The following is a 24,390-nucleotide window of genomic DNA, read 5'->3' as shown; positions in this document are numbered from 1 at the left end:
AAGAGACTAAAGAATAAACATGGGGGGAAATATACCTACTGATATTTTTGTCAAAGGTTTAATGTATAGAGTGTAGTCAATCTCTCACTACAGGACAATCCTGTCAACTTTTATATGTTTAAATAGTTTAAACGCATGAACACATATGCATGCACATGCATACACAAACGCACACGCATACGTTCACATAAAAGTGTGACTTACACACACAGGTCCGAGACACAGCTGGCAACAAAAGGATTGGGATCAATGTTCTCATGGCAGGAGATGAAAGGAAAGAAGAGCATGGCGCTACACTTCTCAATGGCATCCTGTGTGAGTCACATTAAACACAGTTCTCTGAACACATAAAGCCTATGTGTGCAGATATCACGCATGAACAGACATAGTCAAACCTACATCTAGCTGTGCACCTACATTCTAACATCTGCTCTGTTACAGGAGCTCTCTAACACTGGCCCTGTCCACAAAACTGTCAGGGACAGACGTACATCCATATCTGACTCCAGTGAACATGGCCCAGGGAAGTCGTCATCTACTGCAGGACAGGGATGCTCGTGAGGAAGCGCCACAGCCCAGGTGTTCCCAAACTCAGCCACATCGTCCGAGTTCATGCCTACCAGAGCAACGCCAAGCACAGGAACACACAGCATCACTGATATTAGAGTATCACAGTGTGTCACAGGCTCGGCCTGACAGCTTATGATAGACGCTCATTCACCCTGTATCTGAGGAGTAAGAGAGAGAGAATATGCACGGGTCCATGTTCAGATAAACAGTGTTGAACATAGAATCAGTCCCTGGAAATTACCATGCTGACCACGCATGCATTGCTGAAGCACATAAACTCTCCCGGAGTGCTGCAGGGAATGGTCCAGCCACAGTGCCAGCCAGTCTGTTTGAGCCCGGCTTTGTACAGAGCTGATATAATTGGCTTGAAATGGTTGCTGACTGATATGATAAGTGCGTCTGGGCACGGTTTGTCTCACCGTGGCTGTTGCTTAGATCATCCGATCCGTCATCATTGTAGTTGCCACACAGCCCACAAGGCCGGCCTTTGTGGCTCTCTGTCATTTTGAGGTAGACCCCTGAGCTCCCGTCCCATGCCAGAGAGAAGCCAAAGGTGCTCTTCACCAGGATGTAGTCGGCTAGCCGCTCAATAAACACATTATGCACCGTCTGGGGCAGGCTCAGCCTATACCAGTAAACAAAAATAACACAAATACAACAACAACATTCCAAAACATCAAAAAATAAACTACAAAAGTGGTTCCTGTGAAAGATGTGCACATTCTGTGATTTGAACTAAGACTTTAGACAATGTATCTAATATTGATCTGCCTCCCTATTAGCTGTTGAAGTTAGTTTAGGTAATCTTTTCAATAAAATGATACAGAAATGGCAAATAATTTTGCTTCTTTCTAGAAATAAATTTTGAACAAATTTAGATAAGATTATTTCATTAATAGGACATTTTAAGGACACTTAGAACACTAAAATATCTATAAAAATGTATAGACTAATCCTATATTATAAAAATAATAATCTTATATTCATTGTATACTGGTCTTATAATGATATATTATATATATTATCTTCATCCAAGATGTTTTTGCTTGTGAAAATTAAATATAGTGTAAATGCTTTGGGAAAATGGTGTCAGATGAATGTTTCCAAGCAATATTCCTTAATTCCATCTCCATTCTTTAATTCATCCCATCTTTAATTCAGGATGTTTCCAGGCGCACCTCTGTTCCCCCTTCAGCACCCGGTAGCCACTAATGTGGATCTCCTCCTCGTTAGGAAAGAAAAGACTGAGAGCACGAGGACAGGAGTACACTGAGCCATGACAAGAACGACTGTTATGAACCTGCCATTCAAAGAGAAACGGAAGCGTGAAAGAGAGACCAAGACAGAGAGAGAGAGAATGGGGGGAATGGAGAAGCATGGTAAGGAAACATTATCAAGCATACGTAAACAGTCAGGTCATTTTAAGTTTACTCATTACTCATCTGTTTCTCTTAACATATAGTTTTCAAAAACCAAATGAATTTTCATGCCAGAAGTGCTTTACTGAAATGTTGATGAGAAAACATACTTTTAATGCAAGGAAAGTACAAGTCTGAGTAAACCAAGGCTCTGTGGGTAAGTCAGGGCTCTCTGGGTCAGTGGGTGCTCTGTGGGTAAGTCAGGGCTCTCTGGGTCAGTGGGTGCTCTGTGGGTAAGTCAGGGCTCTCTGGGTCAGTGGGTGCTCTGTGGGTAAGTCAGGGCTCTCTGGGTCAGTGGGTGCTCTGTGGGTAAGTCAGGGCTCTCTGGGTCAGTGGGTGCTCTGTGGGTAAGTCAGGGCTCTCTGGGTCAGTGGGTGCTCTGTGGGTAAGTCAGGGCTCTCTGGGTCAGTGGGTGTTCTGTGGGTAAGTCAGGGCTCTCTGGGTCAGTGGGTGTTCTGTGGGTAAGTCAGGGCTCTCTGGGTCAGTGGGTGTTCTGTGGGTAAGTCAGGGCTCTCTGGGTCAGTGGGTGTTCTGTGGGTAAGTCAGGGCTCTCTGGGTCAGTGGGTGTTCTGTGGGTAAGTCAGGGCTCTCTGGGTCAGTGGGTGTTCTGTGGGTAAGTCAGGGCTCTCTGGGTCAGTGGGTGCTCTGTGGGTAAGTCAGGGCTCTCTGGGTCAGTGGGTGCTCTGTGGGTAAGTCAGGGCTCTCTGGGTCAGTGGGTGTTCTGTGGATAAGTCAGGGCTCTCTGGGTCAGTGGGTGTTCTGTGGGTAAGTCAGGGCTCTCTGGGTCAGTGGGTGTTCTGTGGGTAAGTCAGGGCTCTCTGGGTCAGTGGGTGTTCTGTGGGTAAGTCAGGGCTCTCTGGGTCAGTGGGTGTTCTGTGGGTAAGTCAGGGCTCTCTGGGTCAGTGGGTGTTCTGTGGGTAAGTCAGGGCTCTCTGGGTCAGTGGGTGCTCTGTGGGTAAGTCAGGGCTCTCTGGGTCAGTGGGTGCTCTGTGGGTAAGTCAGGGCTCTCTGGGTCAGTGGGTGTTCTGTGGGTAAGTCAGGGCTCTCTGGGTCAGTGGGTGTTCTGTGGGTAAGTCAGGGCTCTCTGGGTCAGTGGGTGTTCTGTGGGTAAGTCAGGGCTCTCTGGGTCAGTGGGTGTTCTGTGGGTAAGTCAGGGCTCTCTGGGTCAGTGGGTGTTCTGTGGGTAAGTCAGGGCTCTCTGGGTCAGTGGGTGCTCTGTGGGACAGTGGGTGTTCTCTGGGTCAGTGGGGGCTCTGTGGGTCACTGGGTGCCCTGTGGGTAAGTGGGTGTTCTGTGGGTCAGTGGGTATTCTGTGGGTCAGTGGAGGCACTGTGGGTCAGTGGGGGCTCTGTGGATCATTGGAGGCTCTGTGGGTCAGTGAGTGCTGTGTGTGTCAGTTGTTGCTGTCTGGGTCACTGGGTATTCTGTAGGTCAGTGAGGGCTCTGTGAGTTAGTGGTCTGTATGTGAGTTTGGTGAATACAGAGGACATAAAAGCATCCTTAACTCACCCACACAGTGTACTGAGGCTCTGCTGAGTGGCAGTCTTTGGCAAGGATATACGAGCACGTCCCAGGGAAGTAGTAATACATTCCATCGAATGTCTCAAAATGGTATTGACCCCATGAACGACAAATTCCATCCCTGTCCTGTCCCAGGTTGGGAACTGATATCAAGAAGAAGAAAAAATTCACAGGGAAAAAAAGAAAGTGACTGAGGTATGTTTCTGAATATAAACACATCCAGTTACAGATCCAACAACATGTTCATCTCTAGTGCCTATTGCTTTTGTATAAGGGATAACACATAAAGGAATATTTGTTTTTGGCCTTATTGATGCTACAAAACAGTATTTATTTTTTCGTGAACAGTGGTATCAAAACTCCTCCATAGAAACATATCTCTTTTAAGTCATTGCTCAGTTTTCACAATAACCTCCTCCTGCCCTGGACACACCTGATTGCTTTATAGGAGATCTATGCCCGGTTCATTAAACATATGTACAGAGGGTCTTTGTCACCAGCACTTTGCTCCATGCACACTGGTAACCCAATGCCAGCAAATACACAAAAGTCATTTAAATTGATCTTACTGGGCCTCATTTCTTTTAAGAGTATGCGGTGTTAATATTGACAGGGTATTTAGCGTTGATCTCAAGTTCCTAGGAATAGGCCTACAATTATGTCATTCTTCGCATGTTCATAATTACCTGCGCAAAGCTTTATGTTCAATTGACTGTGGTGAATGTTTGTTACTCACTGATCTGGCAGCGGTCTCCCACAGCCTGGAATTGAACACAGTCACAGTGCCCTTCGTCCTGACACCAGCCACCATTGAGACACCCACAGTACTCTAACCAAAATCAAAACCAAACAGAACACGCACACATACCCGCAAATCATAACCACAAACCATACTGTACATTGTAATCTTGCCTCAAATTACATCTCAAGGACATCACTTCAGTCAATGGTATATGACTGAAGTAGGTCTGACAATGACCGATTGTCATTTAGGTCTTATTATTATTATCGTTAAATAGGTCTGTGTGTGTGCTGTGTCAGTGTTACCTGTAGAGGCATCTCGAACTGTGTAATTGTGGAGAATACGTCGAGGGAGAGCTGAATCAGACAGCACTGCACTAAAGGTCTGCAAAAGGAAAGATACTGCAAATGTGGAGAGAGCACTATATTTGATTTTAAGCTGAATGGAAGACACAGTATCATGTCTGGCCATGTTTGCCAGTCTGTCTTTAAGATGGCATGACATCTGCAGACGTTTTGGAGCCGAGCTCTTAGTGCTGTTGTGCTAATTCTACAAACTCTACAAAGACAGCTTTGTCAACACTCAGAGTACACTGAGTGTGTGTTTGTGTGCGTGTGCGTGTGAGTTTGTGTGCTTGCTCCACTCCCCAGACATTTCTTTTAGGTATACTCACCTCCTCACGGAAGAGATCTCGTTTCTGGCGCAGTGCATTAACCCTCCTTTTAGGAGCAGAACAAAGAGAGCAGTATTAAAAGCACAGTGACGATGAGAGCACAACTACTTGAGATGCCACACAGTCATTTCAATAATAGTGCATGGTGATCCTGAAAAAAGTTCATTAGTGGCATTTGAGGAGCTTACATTATCTACAATATTACAGTCATCACAGAATGTTCTGTTAAACTAGGGACTAATTTAACTTATTGTCAAAGAGATTGCAGTTTCTTGCTTTCGCTTTGTCTCTCACACACACACACCCCTCCACACACATGCACGCACACACACACACACACACACACACACACACACACACACACACAAACACACACACACACACACACACACACACACACACAACTAACAGTAAGATTTATGATGAGTAATAGAGATTATCAAATTTGTTCCTTCAGTTACCAACATATGGTAATTCATGCCACCTCATAATACTACTTTGAGAATGGGGAAAGAAGCAAAGGAAGAAGGAATAATATATATAGAAAATATATAATAATATATATAGAAATATATAATATTTCTATATAATATATAAATAATATATAATATAGAAATATAGAAATATTTACCTGTGCAAGCTATTTTCTGGCTTTGATACCTGGCAAAAAAGTCCTAACAAGAAGAAACTCTTAAATTAACTCTTACATTTGAAGCATCTGAGAGCACAGAATAATACATGGAAAACAAACAGTTCACAGATATGGTTACACAGAGATGTAGCTAATAAATAAAATCTGATTATAGATATTATTCTAAAGTCATATAGACGCTAACATCAGCCTAGATGGCAGTGTGTCACTTGTGTACATGTTCTTTAATGACAGTTTATTGTCGCGGGAACTAATGCACCATTAAGCCTTTAAATTAAACTCTGTAACTATCATACACGTTATAGTGTAGCTGTTTTGTTGTTATTTTAATCTCCCACAGAATGTGGTAATTGTAGAATTGTAAGTCTGCTGCATTTGCATTAGTTCAAAAATACTTCAGAAAAATTCAGCAAGACTCGTCACATGAATTATAACACTTACCTTGAAGTACGAACAGCTTGAGGATTAATAGTATACAGGGAGACAACGGTTTCACTTCCCGCTGTTTGTTCATCTCAGAGCAGCGTCCTTATGGAAACGATTTAAAATTATGAAGCCATTTTCGCGGACTCACGAAAGTTGTCGACGTTTAGGTAAACGATTTCAAAACCTAAAATGGCTTTGTTTTCTAAAGTAGAAAAAAAAAAAAGATTACGCAGAGTGATAAGCTTTTGTCCACAGCGGGTCGCGTACAATTTTCATCTTCTTTCAAAGACATTGGAGGGTCTGGGCTACTCTGGGTGCGCGAGGTTATAGAATCAGAATGTCAAGTACACCTGCGCATCAAGTGTTGGCTACCCAGTCTCTACCCAGTTTGTTGTTGTTGTTGTTGCAAAAGTTAAATAACTGACATTCCTTGTGCTGCAGAATATCAAGTATAAGGGCTTGACTGTAGCCTACTTGACGTTAAAGAGGTTTAAAAATGTACTCAAAATAAGATCAAATTGGATCTTAACATAATTCATGTAAAATACTTGTTTACAGCACCTAATTGCTTTGTATGATCTTCTATAAATGAAACATCAGACTTTAAGTAGACTAACGTGTTCCTGAAATTTTATATAAAGCAAAAACTATCCATTTTTATGTAAATGTTAAAAATGACCGAATATACAAAAAGGAACCAAATAAACATGTTTTCTTTTGAGGTTTGAGTTCTAGTTGTGCCATGTGTTGTCCACGACCCACATCTTCACTAAAGGAAAGAGAGCAGAATGAAATGACCCATGGCACATTATCTGTAAAATCCAATTAAAATTCTGAGGCTATATATACTGCATAAATATGTATGTGTATATGGATGCATGGAGCCTGGCTCCTAGATGGTGAAATTAACTTCTGCTTGCTGTCCGGGCAGCAGAGTCCCTTGCAGACTGGAGACCCATCTATTCATGGAATATTTAAATGACCACTAACCCTGCTCCTATGTTGACTAACTGAAACTAATACTTATTGTAGGGTATTGTTTATTACACTGATGTTAACTAACTCTAGTACTTATTGTTTATTGCACTTATCATTGTCTAAAATAGATCTTATGTATGTTGTATTTCTAGCTATCAGCATTGATCCCTGTATTTCTACAGTATTCTAGTATTTTCAGAGAGTAATTGCAGTATACATAGTAAAAGATGTAGATGTAGTCAAAATTCCAATGAAGTACACAAGGTTTCCAGAGAAAGAGGATGTAGCTGAAGTACCTGGAGGTAAAACCAGTCAATGTTTAAATCATAACATTCATTCCATTGTATGTGATTACTTTTCTTTCGGTCACTCATTCCAAGACTGAAATACTGTTCAATCTCTAAGTCAATAAATGGTCTTATTATCTGTGTTATCTAGTGAAAATTCTCCTGAGGATTTTATGATAATGGAGAGATTATCTATAGAGGAGCAGATGAAAGCAAACCTCCTTTCATGAGATTTTTTAATGAGATCTTAACACATCACCTGTCCTGTTCAGGAAACCTGTAGGAAATCACAGCAATTAAGATAAAATGACTTTATTGCCATGTCTGTCTGAGAAAGTAGATCCATTTATGGGGGAAAAAAGTCTTTCAATGGTCTTTCAATCATATTTTTCTCTGATAGATTTAATTTGAGAATTGAAAATTGAAACAAAAAAGTGCCACCCTGATTAGGTACCTCTCAAGCCTAGTCCATGATTAAATTCTGCACAGATATGTAGTTTTCTTTCCAGTACAAAACACTCTTTATGTTATCATTGTAGTGAATGAGTTGTCATTGATTGTCATTGCATTTAATTGGTGTATCATGTGTTTGTAGTCTTACAGGTGTTGCTCATTACTGATAGTTACGATTCCATTCCAAGTGAGAAATTCAAAAAGAAAATGTTACTATTTAATCAAGTATGGTTAGTCGTCTGGTAGAATGAACATTTGTATAGCCTTACTTACGTCAGTTTAATAGGCCTATGCATGATTTAGATTACTCAACACTTGGCGCACATTTCCTTGCTTGTTAATTAATAGTATAAATACGGATCGTTACTTTTCATTGGTGTGTTTGCTAGAAAACGTTTATGACCCATATTTAGATATTTAAAAAAACCAGATATCCTTAATTTTCATTTTAAATAGTTAAATTATAATTCTTAAATTATCATTCTTACTCATTTGTAGATTCAGAAGAAACCTATATGTTAAAACTGCTTTCCATATTCGTGCCCTATGGGACTTTGAAGTTGCAATCCTGGAGCGCTCGCCGCAGAAATCCATCAAGAGTGACTTGGCGGAGGCGCGCCGCGAGTAGTCCATTGCTTTAGACGTAATAGAAGAAAATGGCGGCGCGTGTTTTGTTGCGTTGTGCTTCTGCCAACTTAACGTATACACTGACCCGGCTTTCGTGTACAAATATGTTATCTCCTGCCCGAATGTTGGGGAGATCATGTTTTAAAAGGGACCTGTCCATGACTCCTCGCTTTTGTACAGGTATGAGAAACCTTGGCTGTGTCTTCAAGTATGTACATGATTGCTTAGAATGCACGAAACTTTTTATGAACTTTTTTTTTTTGGGCTAGAACGTTAGCTAACCAACGCTAGCTAACTAGCTAGTACTAAGGAGCAGATGATTGGCAGATGTATAATTTCACGTTAGTTATCTGATGAGTACTAATGTGGCGAACTGAACTTTAAATCTTGTTCGTTGCTGGTAGCAACCTAACCTAGCTGCCTGCTTCGCTTCCTGTTTCACAAGACAGGAACATCAGGAGGAGCAGGCTGTACTAGCTAGCTAACGCTAGCCAACTGCCTATATTGCAACGTAGGGCCAGGCCATTTCACAATGTATATGACATTTTGTAAAGAAAGCAGGCGAAAGTGAAGTTGTTTCTTGCAGCCTTTTTAGTGATGCATCAAACAGGTGCAAGTCATAGCGCGAAAACAAACAGTTAAGTCCACAATCACCTAAGAATACTTGCCCAGTGATGACCAACTATCGAAAGGTTACATGAAATGGTTTTCTGCCCAATGCGTAATCTATTAGCTAGCGTTATAGCTTTTATTTGGTGGCCATGCTGAAAGGAGTTTGAGTGCGCGTTTTATTTTTGCTTTTATCATTACTTACTGTTATTTATTTTTTTATTTATTATTTTTTAAAAACTAGTGTCATATCTAATGGAGGACTAATTATGACATGGGTGAACATTGTGTTATCTTCATCTTTTATCAATGAGTTCAGATTCCTTGCACGAGTCAGGGAATCATCTCTCATACTTCACAGTGTAGCAGAAATTCAGTATTCATGAACTGCAATCTTAGTACTTGCACTGTAAGTATGTTATGCAAATGTATTTCTTGATGCACTGTCCTGGTCCTCCCTCTTCAGCTGCAACATGTGTGTTTCACTCTGCAGCACTGAAGTACACAGACAAACATGAGTGGGTACGAGTGGAAGATGGCCTTGGTACTGTGGGTATCAGTAATTTTGCTCAGGTGGGTGGAGTCATTGTTTTTGTGTTGATATGTTATTGTTTTCTTGTTTATTTATGTTGCATTAAAGTTATGTGCAAATAAATGTTTTGCCCAGATAAATAACTTTATAGCATTAATTTCTTGAGTGGCCTAAGATGTTTGCACAATACAGTAAATATTAAAATAAATTATAAAATACACATACAACAGAGCAACTGTCATTCCCCACCAATACTGCTTTTAAACACTCTGAAACATAAGAATGTTTCAGATGGTTGTGTATGGTTGTAGGTTGTGTATGGAGTTTGCATAGCCTACTTTAGAATTGAAGCCTTTGCCACAGATGTTGTATGTTTAGCAGCCTTTAGTGAGCATCTTCTGCTGTATCCTGACTTTCAGGAAGCACTGGGCGACGTTGTCTACTGTGGTCTCCCTGATGTGGGTGCAAAGCTCTCCCAGTCGGGTACGATTTGAGTGGATGTTTTTTGTGATTGTTGGATCTATTGCTCTACAGGCTTTTCCAAAGCCAGTCTTATGGTACTCTATGTAATGAGCTGTCCGTACCTGCTTTGCTGTTAATTCTTTAATAATAGGGTGACGCAAGATACCATGAAGTCATTCATCCTTGTATTACAACTATTATATAAATCAACTTGTTTTTGACATGTCACACTATACAGTGCATGGATAATGTAGTTGAGCAAACACTTTCTAGCTTTCTATCTTGGATTCGCACAAGTATTATTGTTAAGCTATAGGCATGTGCAATAATCTGTGCATGTATGGATGGATGGATGGATGGATGGATGGATGGATATAGACGAGTTTGGTGCTCTGGAGAGTGTGAAGGCAGCAAGTGAGCTGTACTCACCTTTAACCGGGGAGGTGACAGAGGTTAACCATGCCCTTTCTGAGAATCCAGGACTGGTGAATAAGTCTTGCTACAAAGATGGTAAGATCAGTGTACAGTGTTCCTGTGTTTTCTGGATAACTTCACATATTTGAAAGGGGGTGTGTAGAGTTTAGGTTTGGGAAGGCATGGATGAATAGTCTTACAAAGGTTCTATAAATGTTATATTGGTATTAAAATTAATTAATTCATATTAATTAATTGAGCTTTTGCAACAACAAGTCTATTTATTTTGTTAGTCACTAAAACCTGGTGTGAGTGTGTTCTATTTAAAATAAAGATTAGGTAACCTTTAGTGTTGGTGGGAGGAGGAGGGGGCAGCACAATGCTGGTTCAACACTGTCAGCCATCAACGATAGACGGTGACATTCTTACCTGCACAACCCTAGTGGGGTTGGTTTGAAATGCCTGATCCACAGTGACCAGTCTTTTAACTATGTAATATTTATGTATTCGAGTGGATTGTCACTGTTATTTATTTGAATCGAGTTAACATTTCTTTGTGAGGAAAATATTTTGATGCAGTGATTACAATTAGCACTGCTAGAATGTGTTGGTATTGTTATAAAACTAACAAATGTTATTCTTGTACTGTGCAGGCTGGCTGATTAAAATGACAGTATCAGTACCGGAGGAACTGGATGCTCTAATGGATGAAGCTGCTTATGAGAAATACGTCAGATCTATAGAGGACTAGTAACTGACCGGAACCACTAGCGTTTGAGTTTTATATGCGCGTGAATGTCCCTGTGGTCGAGCGGGACAAAGACAATGTGGTCAACTGTGGACCAGCTGTTTCTTCACTACTGATTTCTCTGCTTGTAGCTGCTATAGTGTAGCTAGACCTAGAACAGAACAAGTACATTAGCCTCCAAACACTAAACAGATCATGGAGGGCACCACTGGAGGAAAAAACTGCTCTAGTCCACATTTGTGAATTGCACACTGCATATGGTGTACTTTTTTTCTCCTTTCCTTCTTTTTTTCCCCTCTTTTGTTGTTGTTGTGTTTTTTTTTATATTAGTCATATTCCAGACTCTAAGACGCACACGATAACCAACTGTTTTATCCAGACTAGAAGTAATCATTCACTACAGGCTTGCACTGTACCACTTTGCAGCCATGCTTGGCAGTTACAGTACAGTGAAATTTGGTGAATTGAAGGGAGGTATATGATTGAGAATTTGACATGATTTATTTTCATGACCACTCTTCCAGTATTACTTAGGTTGGAGAGCACATCCTGTAAGGGAGAGGTACTTTGTTCATTTCTGTGTTGATGACAGATGTTGATCTGATCCATACTCATATTTAGAGTAGCTGGACATTAACTTTCATTAAAGGATGACTCATTTTCTCAACTTTTTTTTTTTTTTTTTTTTTTTTTAATAGTAATGTTACTAACCATGGTGAATGATCTGAGGCCTTTTTTTTGTTTGTTTTTTGTTTTTTTTCTTTCAGGGCAGTTTGTTTTGAGTTTGCTCTTTTAGCATTCCACAGGCGCTTAGAAGTCATTACCGCTAACCAGTACTATAAAGTCAAGCACATTTAATGGAAGTGAGAAATCGTGCAATTGTTGACTGAGGCACCTAGTTTTAGATAGCTGAGCATAGGTGGGTTGTGCTAAAGGAGATCATAACTGCACAAATCAGGGGACCAGTGGATTTCTTTCACTCACAGTGTGCTGTGCAGTGCTGAGTGGTTTTAGGCATGCAATAAATAATGGGTGGTAGCAGTTTTCTATAGATATGTTCATCTCGAGTTCTAGCATGCTTTTAACTCTTACGCAGTTTCTGTTTTTAAGAGGTTTTGTCTAAAATGGCTTGCGTTGATATGCGTTTCGTATCCGCATTGTATCTGTATTTACATATGCGCGATTCAGTTTACACTTCACTAACCCCGGTGTGACCACAAGATCCGATCTTGCTTGCCCGCGTTAAAGCACACCAAACCTACGAATCGTCTCCGTTTTACTTCATGAAGCATACTGGTAAATATGGTTCTTTACGGGCTATTGCAAGTGCATTATACGCTGTGAAAGCAGAAAGGATCAGGCAGCAAATCCCCTGCTTCAGCACAGGAGAAGGCTTTGTTTGGCTTTTGCTTTTTCAGTAAGAGCAGACGCATTTCCACTTTTGTAATGGTATGCGGATACAGAACACATTCCGTTCACACTGGCATTACGTGATGTGTTTTGAGTGTTCCGATCGCAGTGCATCTTGTGTGTTTACACCTGCCTTTTCATGCGGTCATCTGAAGTTGCTTACCAAAAACACATGTTAATGTATAGAGCCTTAGTGTCATGGATTTAAAAAAACAAACAAACCTGTCCGCTTTTAATTCATCTTCATGTAGAACCGGATAATCTCGGTATTTGTATTTAATTTGAATACACCATAACACTTCTCGGGCCTTATCCTGTGAACAAAATAGGACTACGTGGTGTTCAAATGTAAAGAAGGTCTCGTAGTGGACGTAGACGAAAGCTACCTGAAATAACTCATTTAGAAATATGGTTGTAAACTGACTTGTATCTTACAGCTGAACGAGGAAAGGGACTTTATTAAGTATCCGAATGCGTGAGAACGTGTGTTTGTCAGAAACAGAAAAGCAGATAGCAGATTCCCTAAGCACGTTCCCCAAGCAATAGTGCCCTAAGCATTTGACCGACTTTAGATCCTTTTGGAAGAGACAATCACGTTTCAGAGACGTGTAAGCCTATTACATTTTACACATTTTTAGAGAAAGCAGCGCTCACTGTACAGGGGTGCATTTCCCAGGGAGCTTTTCGATTTAGGAACCACTACTGAGAACGACGTAAGTTTGAGAAGGCCAGTTCTTAGACCAGGTTTTAGTATTGCTGTGACCCGGCCTCTCCACCTGCGCTGGAAACTCACCGCCAGTTGAAACTCGGACTACTCAGTTACATACATTTTCTAGTTATATTGGTTTTTTATTATTATTATTATTATTATTATGTATTGTTAAGGAAACATTATAAAACTAATAATTATTTAAATTAACAATATAAAAACAAAAAACGCGTGCAATTTCTTTCTATCGCATATCAAGCCTTGACGCACACAATTATCCTTTCCAGCATCAGTCCAGAAGCACGGCAAACCGGAAGCGCAAACTGCTACTATTACACTTGGGAAAGTAATTTAATTCATTTAAATGTGTACAGCAATAACTCAGCAGTTAGTTACGCAATGTTTTGGAAAACTTAGGAATTTTCTTAAGGAATGTTCTTAAGCACGAGATAAAGAAGTAGTTGGTGTTACAAACGTTTTGGATAAACTCCCCCAGGTCATTCATGATTATACCGCACTGCAACTGCTCGACTAACAGCAATTTACAAGGCGGTGAAAGAGACGTTGAGTCCCTAGGTCAAATTGCGCAAGAGATACGTGTTCTACATGTTGTAGCACAGATTAGAAAGTTCCGATATAACATCACTCCATTCTTGGATTCCTGTGTTTGCATGTTGAAGGACTAGGTTACATACCATATTCCTGTAATCAGAGAACCAACAGTGCGGTCAGAAAAGAGCACATAGTACTTTCTTATCTATATATATATATATAAACTTTAATCAATCAGACAAACAAAACCAAATAAATTCTGAATAGTCTACTCAGTAAATGTTTTAGGTGTGAATAATTTGAGGCTATTTTATCTATGTTTGAGTCTACCACTAGCCTATGGTTCAGTTTATTGTCAAGTGAATGTTTAATACATGTTAGCCATATAACTCTACTTTTCTATTGTACCTTACGCTACTAGTTGAGTCTTATGAATTTTCCAAAATAGGTGAATAGTGATAGCAAAATATAGCCATTTAAATTCTTGCCAGTAGGTGGTGGTAACATCAAGGCAATGGCAATACTATTAGCACTACCACGTCTCAACTAATGCTACTACTTCTACTACTACCTAATAATAATAATAATAATAATAATAATAATAATAATAATGAGAAGAAGGAGCTGATCCTACGACTGAACCTTTGGGGGATAAATTAGATAAGTTCGATAAAAAGCACAAAGGGAGCAAGGAAATGTAACAGTGTTACAGTTTTCTGTCAAACAGTCTTTTTCTTTTATGTGTATTGACTTACAAGCAGAATCAGGTCCCTTTAAAGAGGAACAAATAGCTGGAAAATGAAAATTGAACAGAGAGCCTATACTTGAGGGAGGAGTAATCAATAATGTTTAGACAGCAGAACAAGCCTTACTGACAGCAGATCAATACAGAGGAGAAACACCCTTCTGTCTCTCTTTCTTTCTGTGTGTGTGTGTGTGTGTGTTGTCCTACTGACCTCATAAAATCTGATCAGGTCTTTATTTAAAGCTTGCTCCCTAGTGAGGTGAATGTGCAGTAATTAGAGAGAGCAAGAGAGAGTGAGAGAGAGAGACTGTCAATTTCAATAAAAACTAAAACAGTAAGTATTGTCCCATGATATGCAACGATATATATATATATATATATAAATAAAGTATAGCTAATTGACAGTGAATCAAATTCACCAGAATATCAACTGATCTTTGTTTTGCAGACTATTCTGATGCATAAAATTGAGCCCTAAATGACAGGTATCCAGTTATAGTGCTATAGCATGGCCTATGATCTAGTAGTATAGCAGAGAAAATGAGAACGTAAATTTGTACAGCCTTATTTGTTGATGCAAAGCTGAACATGGACGAGGGCCCCAGTGCTTGAAAAACCAGACCAGGTAGACAGCTGTATGGCTGCACAACCCACACCCCCACTCTATGTCCAACAGAAATTCAATTAAAGGGATTTTGTAGACACGTAGTAGGACTTTAAGCGAAGGACAGTGAAGTGGAGAAACACACTGCTAAAGGACAACAGTAGCAAGATCACAGGGGGAGCAGAGAAGAAAACAAAGAAACCAAGTGCATAGAGGAAGGTGTTGCCATGGAAATAAACGGACTGATTTGGATTGGGTGCAGTGGCTTGACCTCCATTTTTGCTGATTGTTCATTTAAAGACATAAAGAGAGACCGAGAGCTAGGGCTGTGGAGCGCCCTGTCCCAGAGGACAACCGTGTGTCTCCTGTTTTTACTACATATATAGTGAAACTGTCATTTAAGAGTGGGAATCACAGAAAATAGCATGGAATTTGCCTTCATTTTATCTCCTGATCATTTTGGTTTTCCCTCACCTAAAAGCCTGCATCTTTCCCCTGCTTTCTCTATGAATTCTCTTTCTTGTCTCATTAACGCGAAGCTCAGACATGGTGTAGCAGGTGACAGGAAGAACTAATCACTTTGCAGATTAAAAATAAATGAAGAGAAACGTGTTTTAGAGAAACGGCAGAACGCAGATCATAAATCATCTAGACTGGAGCAAGATCCTCCCCACTGTCCACATGCACACACGCACCCGCACACACCAGACACCACAGACAAATGACATTACAGAAATCACATTACTGCAGCCTTTCAGGAGGACGAAGGAAGGGGAAACGGAGAGAGAGGGAGACAGCTGCAGATGAGACAGGGTATAAACATGACAGACAGAAAACGCACTGGCGATGACTTTTATATTGCATTTATAAGCAAAACACCCATTATAAATAATGTAACAAAAGTTTTATACACAGTTTGTGATTTTTTGTAAATTCTTAATAAATTCTTATAACCATTATGTGCACTAGCCTAATTTATCAAGTATGAGAGGTTGTGTTTTTCATGTAATAGTTATCTGTATGATAATCAGTGAGAAAGAACAATATTTGTATCTTGATACGAAACATGGTACAGTAAAAGAGCTCTCGGCTGTGCTTAAAGAATAGCAGTTGAATGATTGTGACGAATACAGCAGATGAATTAATAATGTCTGCAATTCAGCATATGACCCCTGGGGGTCATCATCTGCCCATGAATGCTGAACCACGCGCATGATTTACTGGCAGGGGCCGATCATTGTATTCTCCTCTTGGCAATACTGCAGACTAGGAAGGTACAGAAGAGAGAAAAAATGCCAGACAATATATATGACTATTTCTACTCAGGGGCTGGTGTGTGTGTGTGTGTGTGTGTGTGTGTGTGTGTGTGTGTGTGTGTGTGTGTGTGTGTGTGTGTGTGTGTGTGTGTGTTTTGAGAAACAGCTATGTTTCACAGAAATGTGAAAAAGAGTAAATACTGCTTAAGAGAGAATTAGCTCATAACAAGAACACAGTGGCAGATAGGGACAAGAAGATGAACAAGAAAGACCACGCTTCTTTGTTCTTCTATATTCACTTGAAGATGCTCTCCAAATGGTGTTGAATTTCATTTCACGGGACACACAGAATTAGCCCCCTGGTGTTTATGCCTACATTTTCTGCAACAGCTTTTTGATCTTTTGATTTTTTTTTCTGTATGACTATTAATTCAGTGTGATTTTTTATGTAAGACCTTTGGTGAATAGTGTGTGAAAAAACTAAAACTCGGATTTAAGATATTGTGAATTTTAAGTTCAAAATTTTAACATATATACATAAACATTTATATTCATATACAATGACAATTTAATAGCATGGTCTGGTTTCCTACTGTCATCTTAACCCAGTTCAAGCAGTCAAGTCAGGGTGCTCTCTCTCTCTCTTTCTTTCTTTCTTTCTCTCTCTCTCTCTCTCTCTCTCTCTCTCTCTCTCTCTCTCATACACACACACACACACACACACACTCATACACATTCATTGTCACCAGCCCAGATCACCATCTGCATGGATCCCTCTGCAATCCCCCAGAATGTCCACTCATGTTGTAATAATTCACTTAATTCAGATAATCCATGAATCTCCTTGTCAGTTATATATAGCTGATCCCCATCATTCCAGTGAACATTTATAGCTTTACCTTTGTGGCACTGTAGGAACAATTTGCAGAGCGGTTTGGCTGCAGCAAATGTACCGATGGCATTGTTGTCTGTCATATTAACTCAGAAAATCCATATCTATTTATTGGTTAGATTTAGTAAAAAGCTGTGTTATCAACCATTCCTACAAAGAAAATGAGAATAATATGCATTAAAAATGAATTAAGATGTTTTCACAGAATTGAAGACAGTGAATGAAACAAGAGGACAAGAAGATAAAACACTCGGATGGCTTTTCTTTTCCAAAGAAAGGATATTTGAAAACAGATCAGAGGGAATTCTCATACACATGTGCACATATATATTTATGTATGTGTGTATATAGACACACATACACAATCCTGTAAGAGGCAGCATCCCTGTCAAATATGATACCTTCACATAATAGGACACCTCCCTCTGTTGATCTCCATGGCAACACTACCTGAAGGCCCCGTGACATGCATGGCAATTGTAATTCCATGCTGTTCCTAATATTTCCCATGCGTTTTCTCTCTCTCTATCTTCTCTCCTTCTCCTTCTTGCATGAGAGCTGGAAAAGAGGGGAAAAGAAAGAGAGTGTGCTTGAGAGAGATTTACTCTCTCTGCCCCACTAATGGACAGATGTAAGAATAATATGGTGTAGTGGAGCAGAGACCTTGTAACTATCGACCAGGTCACATACACCTTCCTGAAAACCATACAACTCTTCAGGTCAATGGTCACACCAAAGGCTGATGGCAAATGTGATTTATATGCCACTGTGTTCTGCTAGTCCCCCTTTACTATAACTCACTTGTGTGCGTGCATGTGCATATTTGTGTGAATGTAAGAAACCTAACAGAAGCAGCGAATAAAGATGATCATCCAATCTGTGTGTGGCAAATTTAGGTTTAGACGCAATACGATCACCTGAACATGATGACACTGGCTCTGCTTATTTGCAGTATTGTTCAGTGCTGTGTAGAGCAGCCTATAACCATACTGAAGTAAAAGTAATGTTACTTAGATTATATAATGGTAATAAAGTAGAAGTAAAATTCCATCAATAAAGAACTTTGGTAGGAGAAAACTAAAAAAGCAGTTGAAAAGGCCTTAGGCACTGACAGAATTACAGCGCAACTTTATACAAATGGCATTTATTAGCATAGTAAGTGCAGTTTATTAACCAGCATTCCTTGATTTTTTTTATAATGCACCTGGTCTAAAATAAAAATGTACTGCACAAAATTGAGGGGTGTGACCAAGATCAAAGCAGACCAGGACCTTTCATCAACAAACTAAATATTGAAACACACATACAATGGCTAAACATGTAAAATAAATAAATAAATAAATAAATAAATAAATAAAACAAAATAATTTGTGAGCATAGGTTTGCTTGCAAATACACTTGAATATAGATATTATGGTTTGAAAATACTCAGAAAAGTATAAATCTGTACAAAGCAGTGTTGAACAGGAAGCAGAGTTATAGGGTTCAGGACAGCATCATTGGATCCCACTGAATGGCCATCCTAATCATTACCATTCAGATTTTGGATCACTTCATTTCACATTGACAGTAGAGCAGAAATAGACATATACAGACTAAAATGGAAACTAAAATATTTTCCACCCCAGGAACGTCTACCAGTCTTTCAGATAGCTTTTCATCTCTTTGATTGGTGTTTCATGCACTTCATGAATCCTTAAGACGAGGATGAGCAGACATGATGTGAACCAGCAGAGGTTTCTTTCCTCTGCAGTATTTGAGTATCAAACAACCCAGAGCTCTCATATTGTTACTGCATTGTTCTTGTAATATTACTTGGAATAATTGCATTGTTAAAGCTATAGATAGAATTTAGAATTTAACATTCAACTTGTAATGGAATCAAAGTTTTTCTCTTGGTCACCACTGTCCTCTTATTTATAGACCTGATTCCTGATCATTATCGTTGAATCAGCCTTCCACACAGACACGAGATAAGGGGAGAAACAGAAAGAGAAAAAAGGAGAGAAGACGAGAAAAAAAGTTGTTAGGAGGGATCTGAAATGTTTAGAACAGATTCTCATAAATTACACATCTTTTTTTTGCATATTCATGCTATTAAATGATATGCTAATACAGTTAATTTGCTTTGTGGTTACCTCCTGTTGCGGAGTGCTTCACGCTTGGTTTGTTTGAATTAAGTGGGAGCAGAAAAGAAAAAAAGGACAGAAGGAGAAAACAACTTGTTGGGGCCCACTTGACAGGATTGGAGAAACAAAAGTCTGGGTGCCTTAAGCAATGACCGAATCACGTTCACAGCTAAGACCATCTGTTCACACAAACCGAAAAAAAGAACGTTGAGCCCTGAGACGTGCTTGTGTATGCTTGCGCACGTGTGCAAGCATGCTTGCGCACGACCAGGTGTTTTTATGTGTGTGACTTAATTTTATGTGTTTCCTGTAGGATCACACCCTGCCCTATATATCTTTAACGATTATGTTCTCATCTGCTGATCTAAAGTCCAGGGGAGAGTAGTGGAGACGAAAGTGCTGTCGAAAGCTGAAGGGGAGGCTGGGGGGAAGGGCCTGATGCGGAGTGGCGAATGAGCTCGGTGGTCGTTTTAGGTTGGCACAGTGCCATCCACTCAGCACTGGCGCTAGCAAGCGTGTTTAGGCATGCGGGCATCAGTGAGAGGAACAGAAGGGAGACAGAAATAGTCATCATCCAGCTGCCATCACAGTGAAGTGATTTGTAGGGTGTGTGTTGCGAGGAAGTTAGGAAAAGTTGGGCAACGTTTCAGACTACACCAGGCACTGAAGATCTCCCCCGAGTAAGTGTGGATGCAATACATGTTTTCACCACATTGAGGAGAACTCTGAGTCTGCTGACAAATATGTTTTTTCTCTTTATTTTTCAGGGATGGAACAGATTCTTTCAGATAGCTCCACAATGTCACATATTTAATGTAAGACAGAGAAGATTCTCTCCTCGACTCTCTCTCTCTCGCTTTCTCTCTAACTCGGTACATCCTGTCCTACCTCATGGTGGTCGGTGTACCACCAAAGATTTTCTCCATGTGTCCTCCTTTGAAAGAGGGACAGAGTGATTCTTCCAGCAAGGCACTGCCCTCTGTCTTTGCCATCCTTCAGGGGTGCATCCACGGGGATACCGATACACTTGGGGTACATGCCGCATCTTTGCGTTGGCACTGCGCATTAACACTCGCTAATATTCGGCGGCATGCCAGGATCGCTGCCACACCGTCTGGTGCCGGATTCCTGGCTCGGCTTCAAGAATGGCACGGTGCCAGCGTGTCTCTGCGGCAACAGCTCCTGACGCGTGCCACTTGGCAAAGACAAAGAGCCCGAGGGACAGGAACCCAAAACAAAAGAGCGACAAACACTCTTGATTCGACAGCTTAATTAACACCAACAGAGTTTGTTGGGTTAATTAGTGTGACAGATATGGTCACAGAGGAGAGATGTGGCAGCAACGCGTGTGAGAACAAAAGCAACGGGCGGGCATGGCTATGTGAAGGAACGTCGGCGAATGCCAGCACTGCCAGAAGACTGGTGCCCTTGCCTTGTTCACTGTGTATTCTGCTCCTGGTGATCCAAGAATGGCTGAATGATGGGATACACCAAAGAAGAAGAAGAAGATGATGGAGAAGATGATGAAGAGAGCACATGAGAGAATCTCACACATTCTTTGGGTCTTTGGTTTCGCCCATAGAAACTGGGATCAGAAACATGGTTTGACTGAAAAACAGGCGAGAGGATAAGTGGACGAGAGTGGAGAGGAAGTGAGAGAATGTGGAGAGAGGAACCTTAGAGGCCTCAGAGTACTTGGCAATGACATAGAAATCAGATTGCAATGCTTACACTTGTTTTTTTAACACTGGGTTTTCCTTAAGTGATGAAAAGTCTCCATGTAGACTTGAGAAAGTGTCACACTTCAGAACGTGTTACACAGTGAACAGGTGAGCAGCTGTGTGTGATGTGTTGGGCAGCACAGGATGCATGGCATGGAGGACTGCCTTTTTCTCGGGCTGTCAATGGATGGACAACCGGAATCCCTCCAAGTGATTTGGACTTACATTTGCACCTCTGAAATTCCAGCAACCTCATCACTTTTTACAACGTACCTAACTTTTCACCATGGAAAAAGCAAGAAGAGTTTGTAAGTCCAAAAAGGCTGAACACCCATTTCATCTGACCCATACTCAGGGAAAAATGTGAAAGTATGCCAACTCTGAGAGAATCTTTCCTGGATATTTGACATGGGTGAGGGTTATAAATAATGCACATTTGTTCTCCTGTGTCCCTCCGTCATTCTCTGTTTTTCCTCTCTCAGAAGGGAGGGATTTACAGACCTTTGTGCTTCAGATGTTGCGTTGGCATCACCTCCTCAATTCTTCGTTTGTGGGTAGCGACAGTCGGAGGCTAACAATTTATTTCGACAGAGGCATTGTTTATCGGAGATACCCTCCTTATGACAGCTTGGAAATAGACATTAACGACCTTGCGAAATTAGTGAATTAATTTGTCATGGCTGAATTTTCTTTTTTTTTTCTTCTCTTTTTTATAGCAGTTGAGCAGGATTACGCGTGGATATGCTAATCTCATCGTGTTAATGAGGTTTGGATCGTCAGCCTTCTCATCTCAACTCCGCTGGGGATCTTAATTTCACCTCATCTTCATTATGCAAATGGATAAAAAAAGACCACAAAAGGGTGCAGTCAAAGAAAAGAGACAACACATATGGGAGGAGGAGACAGAGAGAGAAAATGGTGGCTAGGATCTCCTGTGTTATTGCTTCAGGCTGACTTCAGGCTGAAGCTGGACAGGAGCAAACATTTGCAAAAACATGATAAATTGGGGGAATTCTTGTCTTGTTCTTTCTGTTGGATATCACTGTTGCACCAGTTCTGTAATGATGTGACAGAAAATACAATGGAATTAACAAAATGAGGAAAAGAGTGAGAAAGTGTGTGTGTGTGTGTGAGAGAGAGAGAGAGAGAGAGAGAGAGAGAGAGAGAATGGTTAATCTCTTGTGCTTAATCATGGCACGGGAGATTGGTTGTACGCATATCTCATTTGCATCTCATTAAATTGCACCTGCAAAAAGGGGGAGGAGAGAGCAAAGCTGGTATAGAATAGAAATAAGAGAACTGTTTCAATGTGTGGCTTTTGGCTCAAGTGCATAATCTAAAGTTGTTTGCTTGTATGAAAACACAATCAATGTGTCTTACAGTAGCAGAGTTAGAAATTGTGCCTACCTGTATGTTTTTTCTGTGGCCTTTGTTTGTAATCACACCTTAGGACTGATGTTACTCTTAAGAAGTTCCTCAATCAACATGTACCATGATACTGGATGACTACTCTCTAAACTGCTCACTTGAAGTTAGAAAGTGATCTCATCATACCTAGGAAACATATAACAGAAGGCTTTAGATATGATAGGTCTATATGGAAAACTACCTCATCTCTGATTTTATGTTAAGGAGAATGTAAAACCTTTCATGTGTGGCTTTCACCGGCCACTATTTTAATGTATGCATGATTAGTATGCAGCTCAGTGCGTTCTTTAATAGAACTGTGGGTGAACACTATTGTCTCTAATTCTAAAATGTGCCATCTGCCTAGCTGCTGAGACTGGCTTTTCTCTTTGTGATGAGCACAATGGGCTATTCTACACTGGACATTCAAACATAACTAAAATAAATCATGCCTCAGACTGCAGCCCACTAAAGAGTGCCTGTGCTACTTGCCCTGAGTCACAGGAGGGGACGGCCAGCGAGCAGAAGAGAGATGAGGAACATTTGGGATTGTGTATCGCACATAAACGACCGTGAGAGTAATAAGGAAAAGAACTATTATTCTTTATCACCTGTTAATTATAGAAAAGAGAGAAGAGCAATGTATCGTGATTTGAAATGTATACTTCTTCATGAAATATCTACATACATATGGTGATTCTTTATACATAAGCACAAAAGAGAGGATAATGTCTAAACAAAAAAAAATGACTGAATACCAGTATGACTTTAATGTAATTACTCCCTGACGGATATATTTAAACGTGTATGTAAACACTGGGGCTGCAAGGTCTGTCTGATAGAAACGTCTGCATTGATTACCCGCTGTGAATGTGAAATGTTTAATCTCGTTAAAAATCTCATGCCTAAATTAGACTCTCTCAGCAGCTTTTTAAATTGGGCTATCCATCATGCATAATGAAGAAGTGACAGGATGTGTATGTGTATGGGGGTGCTAATATAAAATTGTATTAAAATATTCTTCTATTAGCTCTGTCATAGTACTATATAGAATATTACAGTCGTTTTCTCCCTCTCCGTCACAAAATCAGTAAGAAACATGGGTCAGTTAATGCCAAGACTGTTCTGAGTCATTCTAATCTATACTTGAAGCATGCTTGAAAATCGTTTAATAATGAACTGTAATCCCACTTCAACTCTAATTGCAAGCACACAATTTTCCATCACCCCTTTCCAATCCCAGTCCCGACTGGACGTAAACGAGGCTCTCTTTTAGATGAGCCCTTATGAGTTGCTCGCAAGCAACAACCGAGGGGCAAACGGTGCTCTAGGGATTTACTCTCTTCAGAAAAGGAAAGAATGGGGGGGAAAAGCCCAGAAAGTAGGGGAAGACATGTGGTGCCACGCTGCCACCTGGTGAGATGTCATGTATCATTAAGTGTGTGTTTGTCTGGCACGCTTCTTGCCGTTATCAACCCAGGACAGAGCAGCATAACTACTGTGCATTGTCCTTTTCTCATGCTAATGAGCTGCAGAGTGCTACACCCAGCCAGACACCCTCCCCAAGTCTGTGCGCCATGCGGACTCCTTTGCTATACTACCTTTACACCAGGCCTACCTGTGATAGTCCCCCAATGCCTTCTGAAGTGTTCATGGCACTCTAACCACGCTGCTAATCTTCCCACTGTGCTGTCTTTCCCAAGCCACCATCCATCTTGCCTCCCGACAGCATCACGGCCCTATACGGCAAGCCTCTCCCGGCTCACGCAGGGTCAGAGATTTAGCATAATTTATCATATCAGTGTGAGATATTCACGGTGGCCACGCGCAGCCCCTTCATGCTCCTGCTGCTT

At 40.6% G+C, this 24,390-nt stretch overlaps 2 protein-coding genes and 1 long non-coding RNA gene across 3 annotated transcripts in view; 2 read left to right on the top strand and 1 right to left on the bottom strand.

The window, feature by feature from the left end:
• otogl (otogelin-like) overlaps positions 1-6,198 on the bottom strand; it is a 36,208-nt gene extending 30,010 nt beyond the window's left edge. Inside the window, exons 1-10 of the mRNA XM_035525448.2 lie at positions 6,018-6,198; positions 5,556-5,598; positions 4,925-4,970; positions 4,557-4,635; positions 4,246-4,338; positions 3,498-3,652; positions 1,749-1,870; positions 990-1,195; positions 492-616; positions 205-311 (exon numbers count right to left, since the gene is read on the bottom strand). Of these exons, the coding sequence (XP_035381341.1) occupies positions 205-311; positions 492-616; positions 990-1,195; positions 1,749-1,870; positions 3,498-3,652; positions 4,246-4,338; positions 4,557-4,635; positions 4,925-4,970; positions 5,556-5,598; positions 6,018-6,090 (1,049 nt within the window). The 5' untranslated portion in view covers positions 6,091-6,198. The remainder of the gene's footprint in view (positions 1-204; positions 312-491; positions 617-989; positions 1,196-1,748; positions 1,871-3,497; positions 3,653-4,245; positions 4,339-4,556; positions 4,636-4,924; positions 4,971-5,555; positions 5,599-6,017) is intronic.
• Positions 6,199-8,348: 2,150 nt separating this feature from the next.
• Positions 8,349-11,779, top strand: gcsha (glycine cleavage system protein H (aminomethyl carrier), a). The gene is made up of 5 exons (XM_026999609.3): positions 8,349-8,527; positions 9,450-9,529; positions 9,908-9,971; positions 10,329-10,460; positions 11,018-11,779. Exons 1-5 carry the CDS (start codon positions 8,377-8,379, stop codon positions 11,113-11,115), a joined length of 525 nt encoding a protein of 174 aa, XP_026855410.2. The 5' UTR covers positions 8,349-8,376; the 3' UTR covers positions 11,116-11,779.
• Positions 11,780-19,857: 8,078 nt separating this feature from the next.
• On the top strand, positions 19,858-23,589 carry LOC145658534 (uncharacterized). The gene is made up of 3 exons (XR_014124109.1): positions 19,858-20,089; positions 20,177-20,224; positions 21,847-23,589. It is a non-coding gene; the product is annotated as an uncharacterized LOC145658534 (long non-coding RNA).
• Positions 23,590-24,390: the final 801 nt, after the last annotated feature.

This window comes from Electrophorus electricus, chromosome 6 (genome assembly GCF_041902795.1).
Source record: "Electrophorus electricus isolate QZ-2024a chromosome 6, ASM4190279v1, whole genome shotgun sequence".
NCBI lineage: Eukaryota > Metazoa > Chordata > Actinopteri > Gymnotiformes > Gymnotidae > Electrophorus > Electrophorus electricus.
This window is presented reverse-complemented; position numbering and strand designations above follow the sequence as displayed.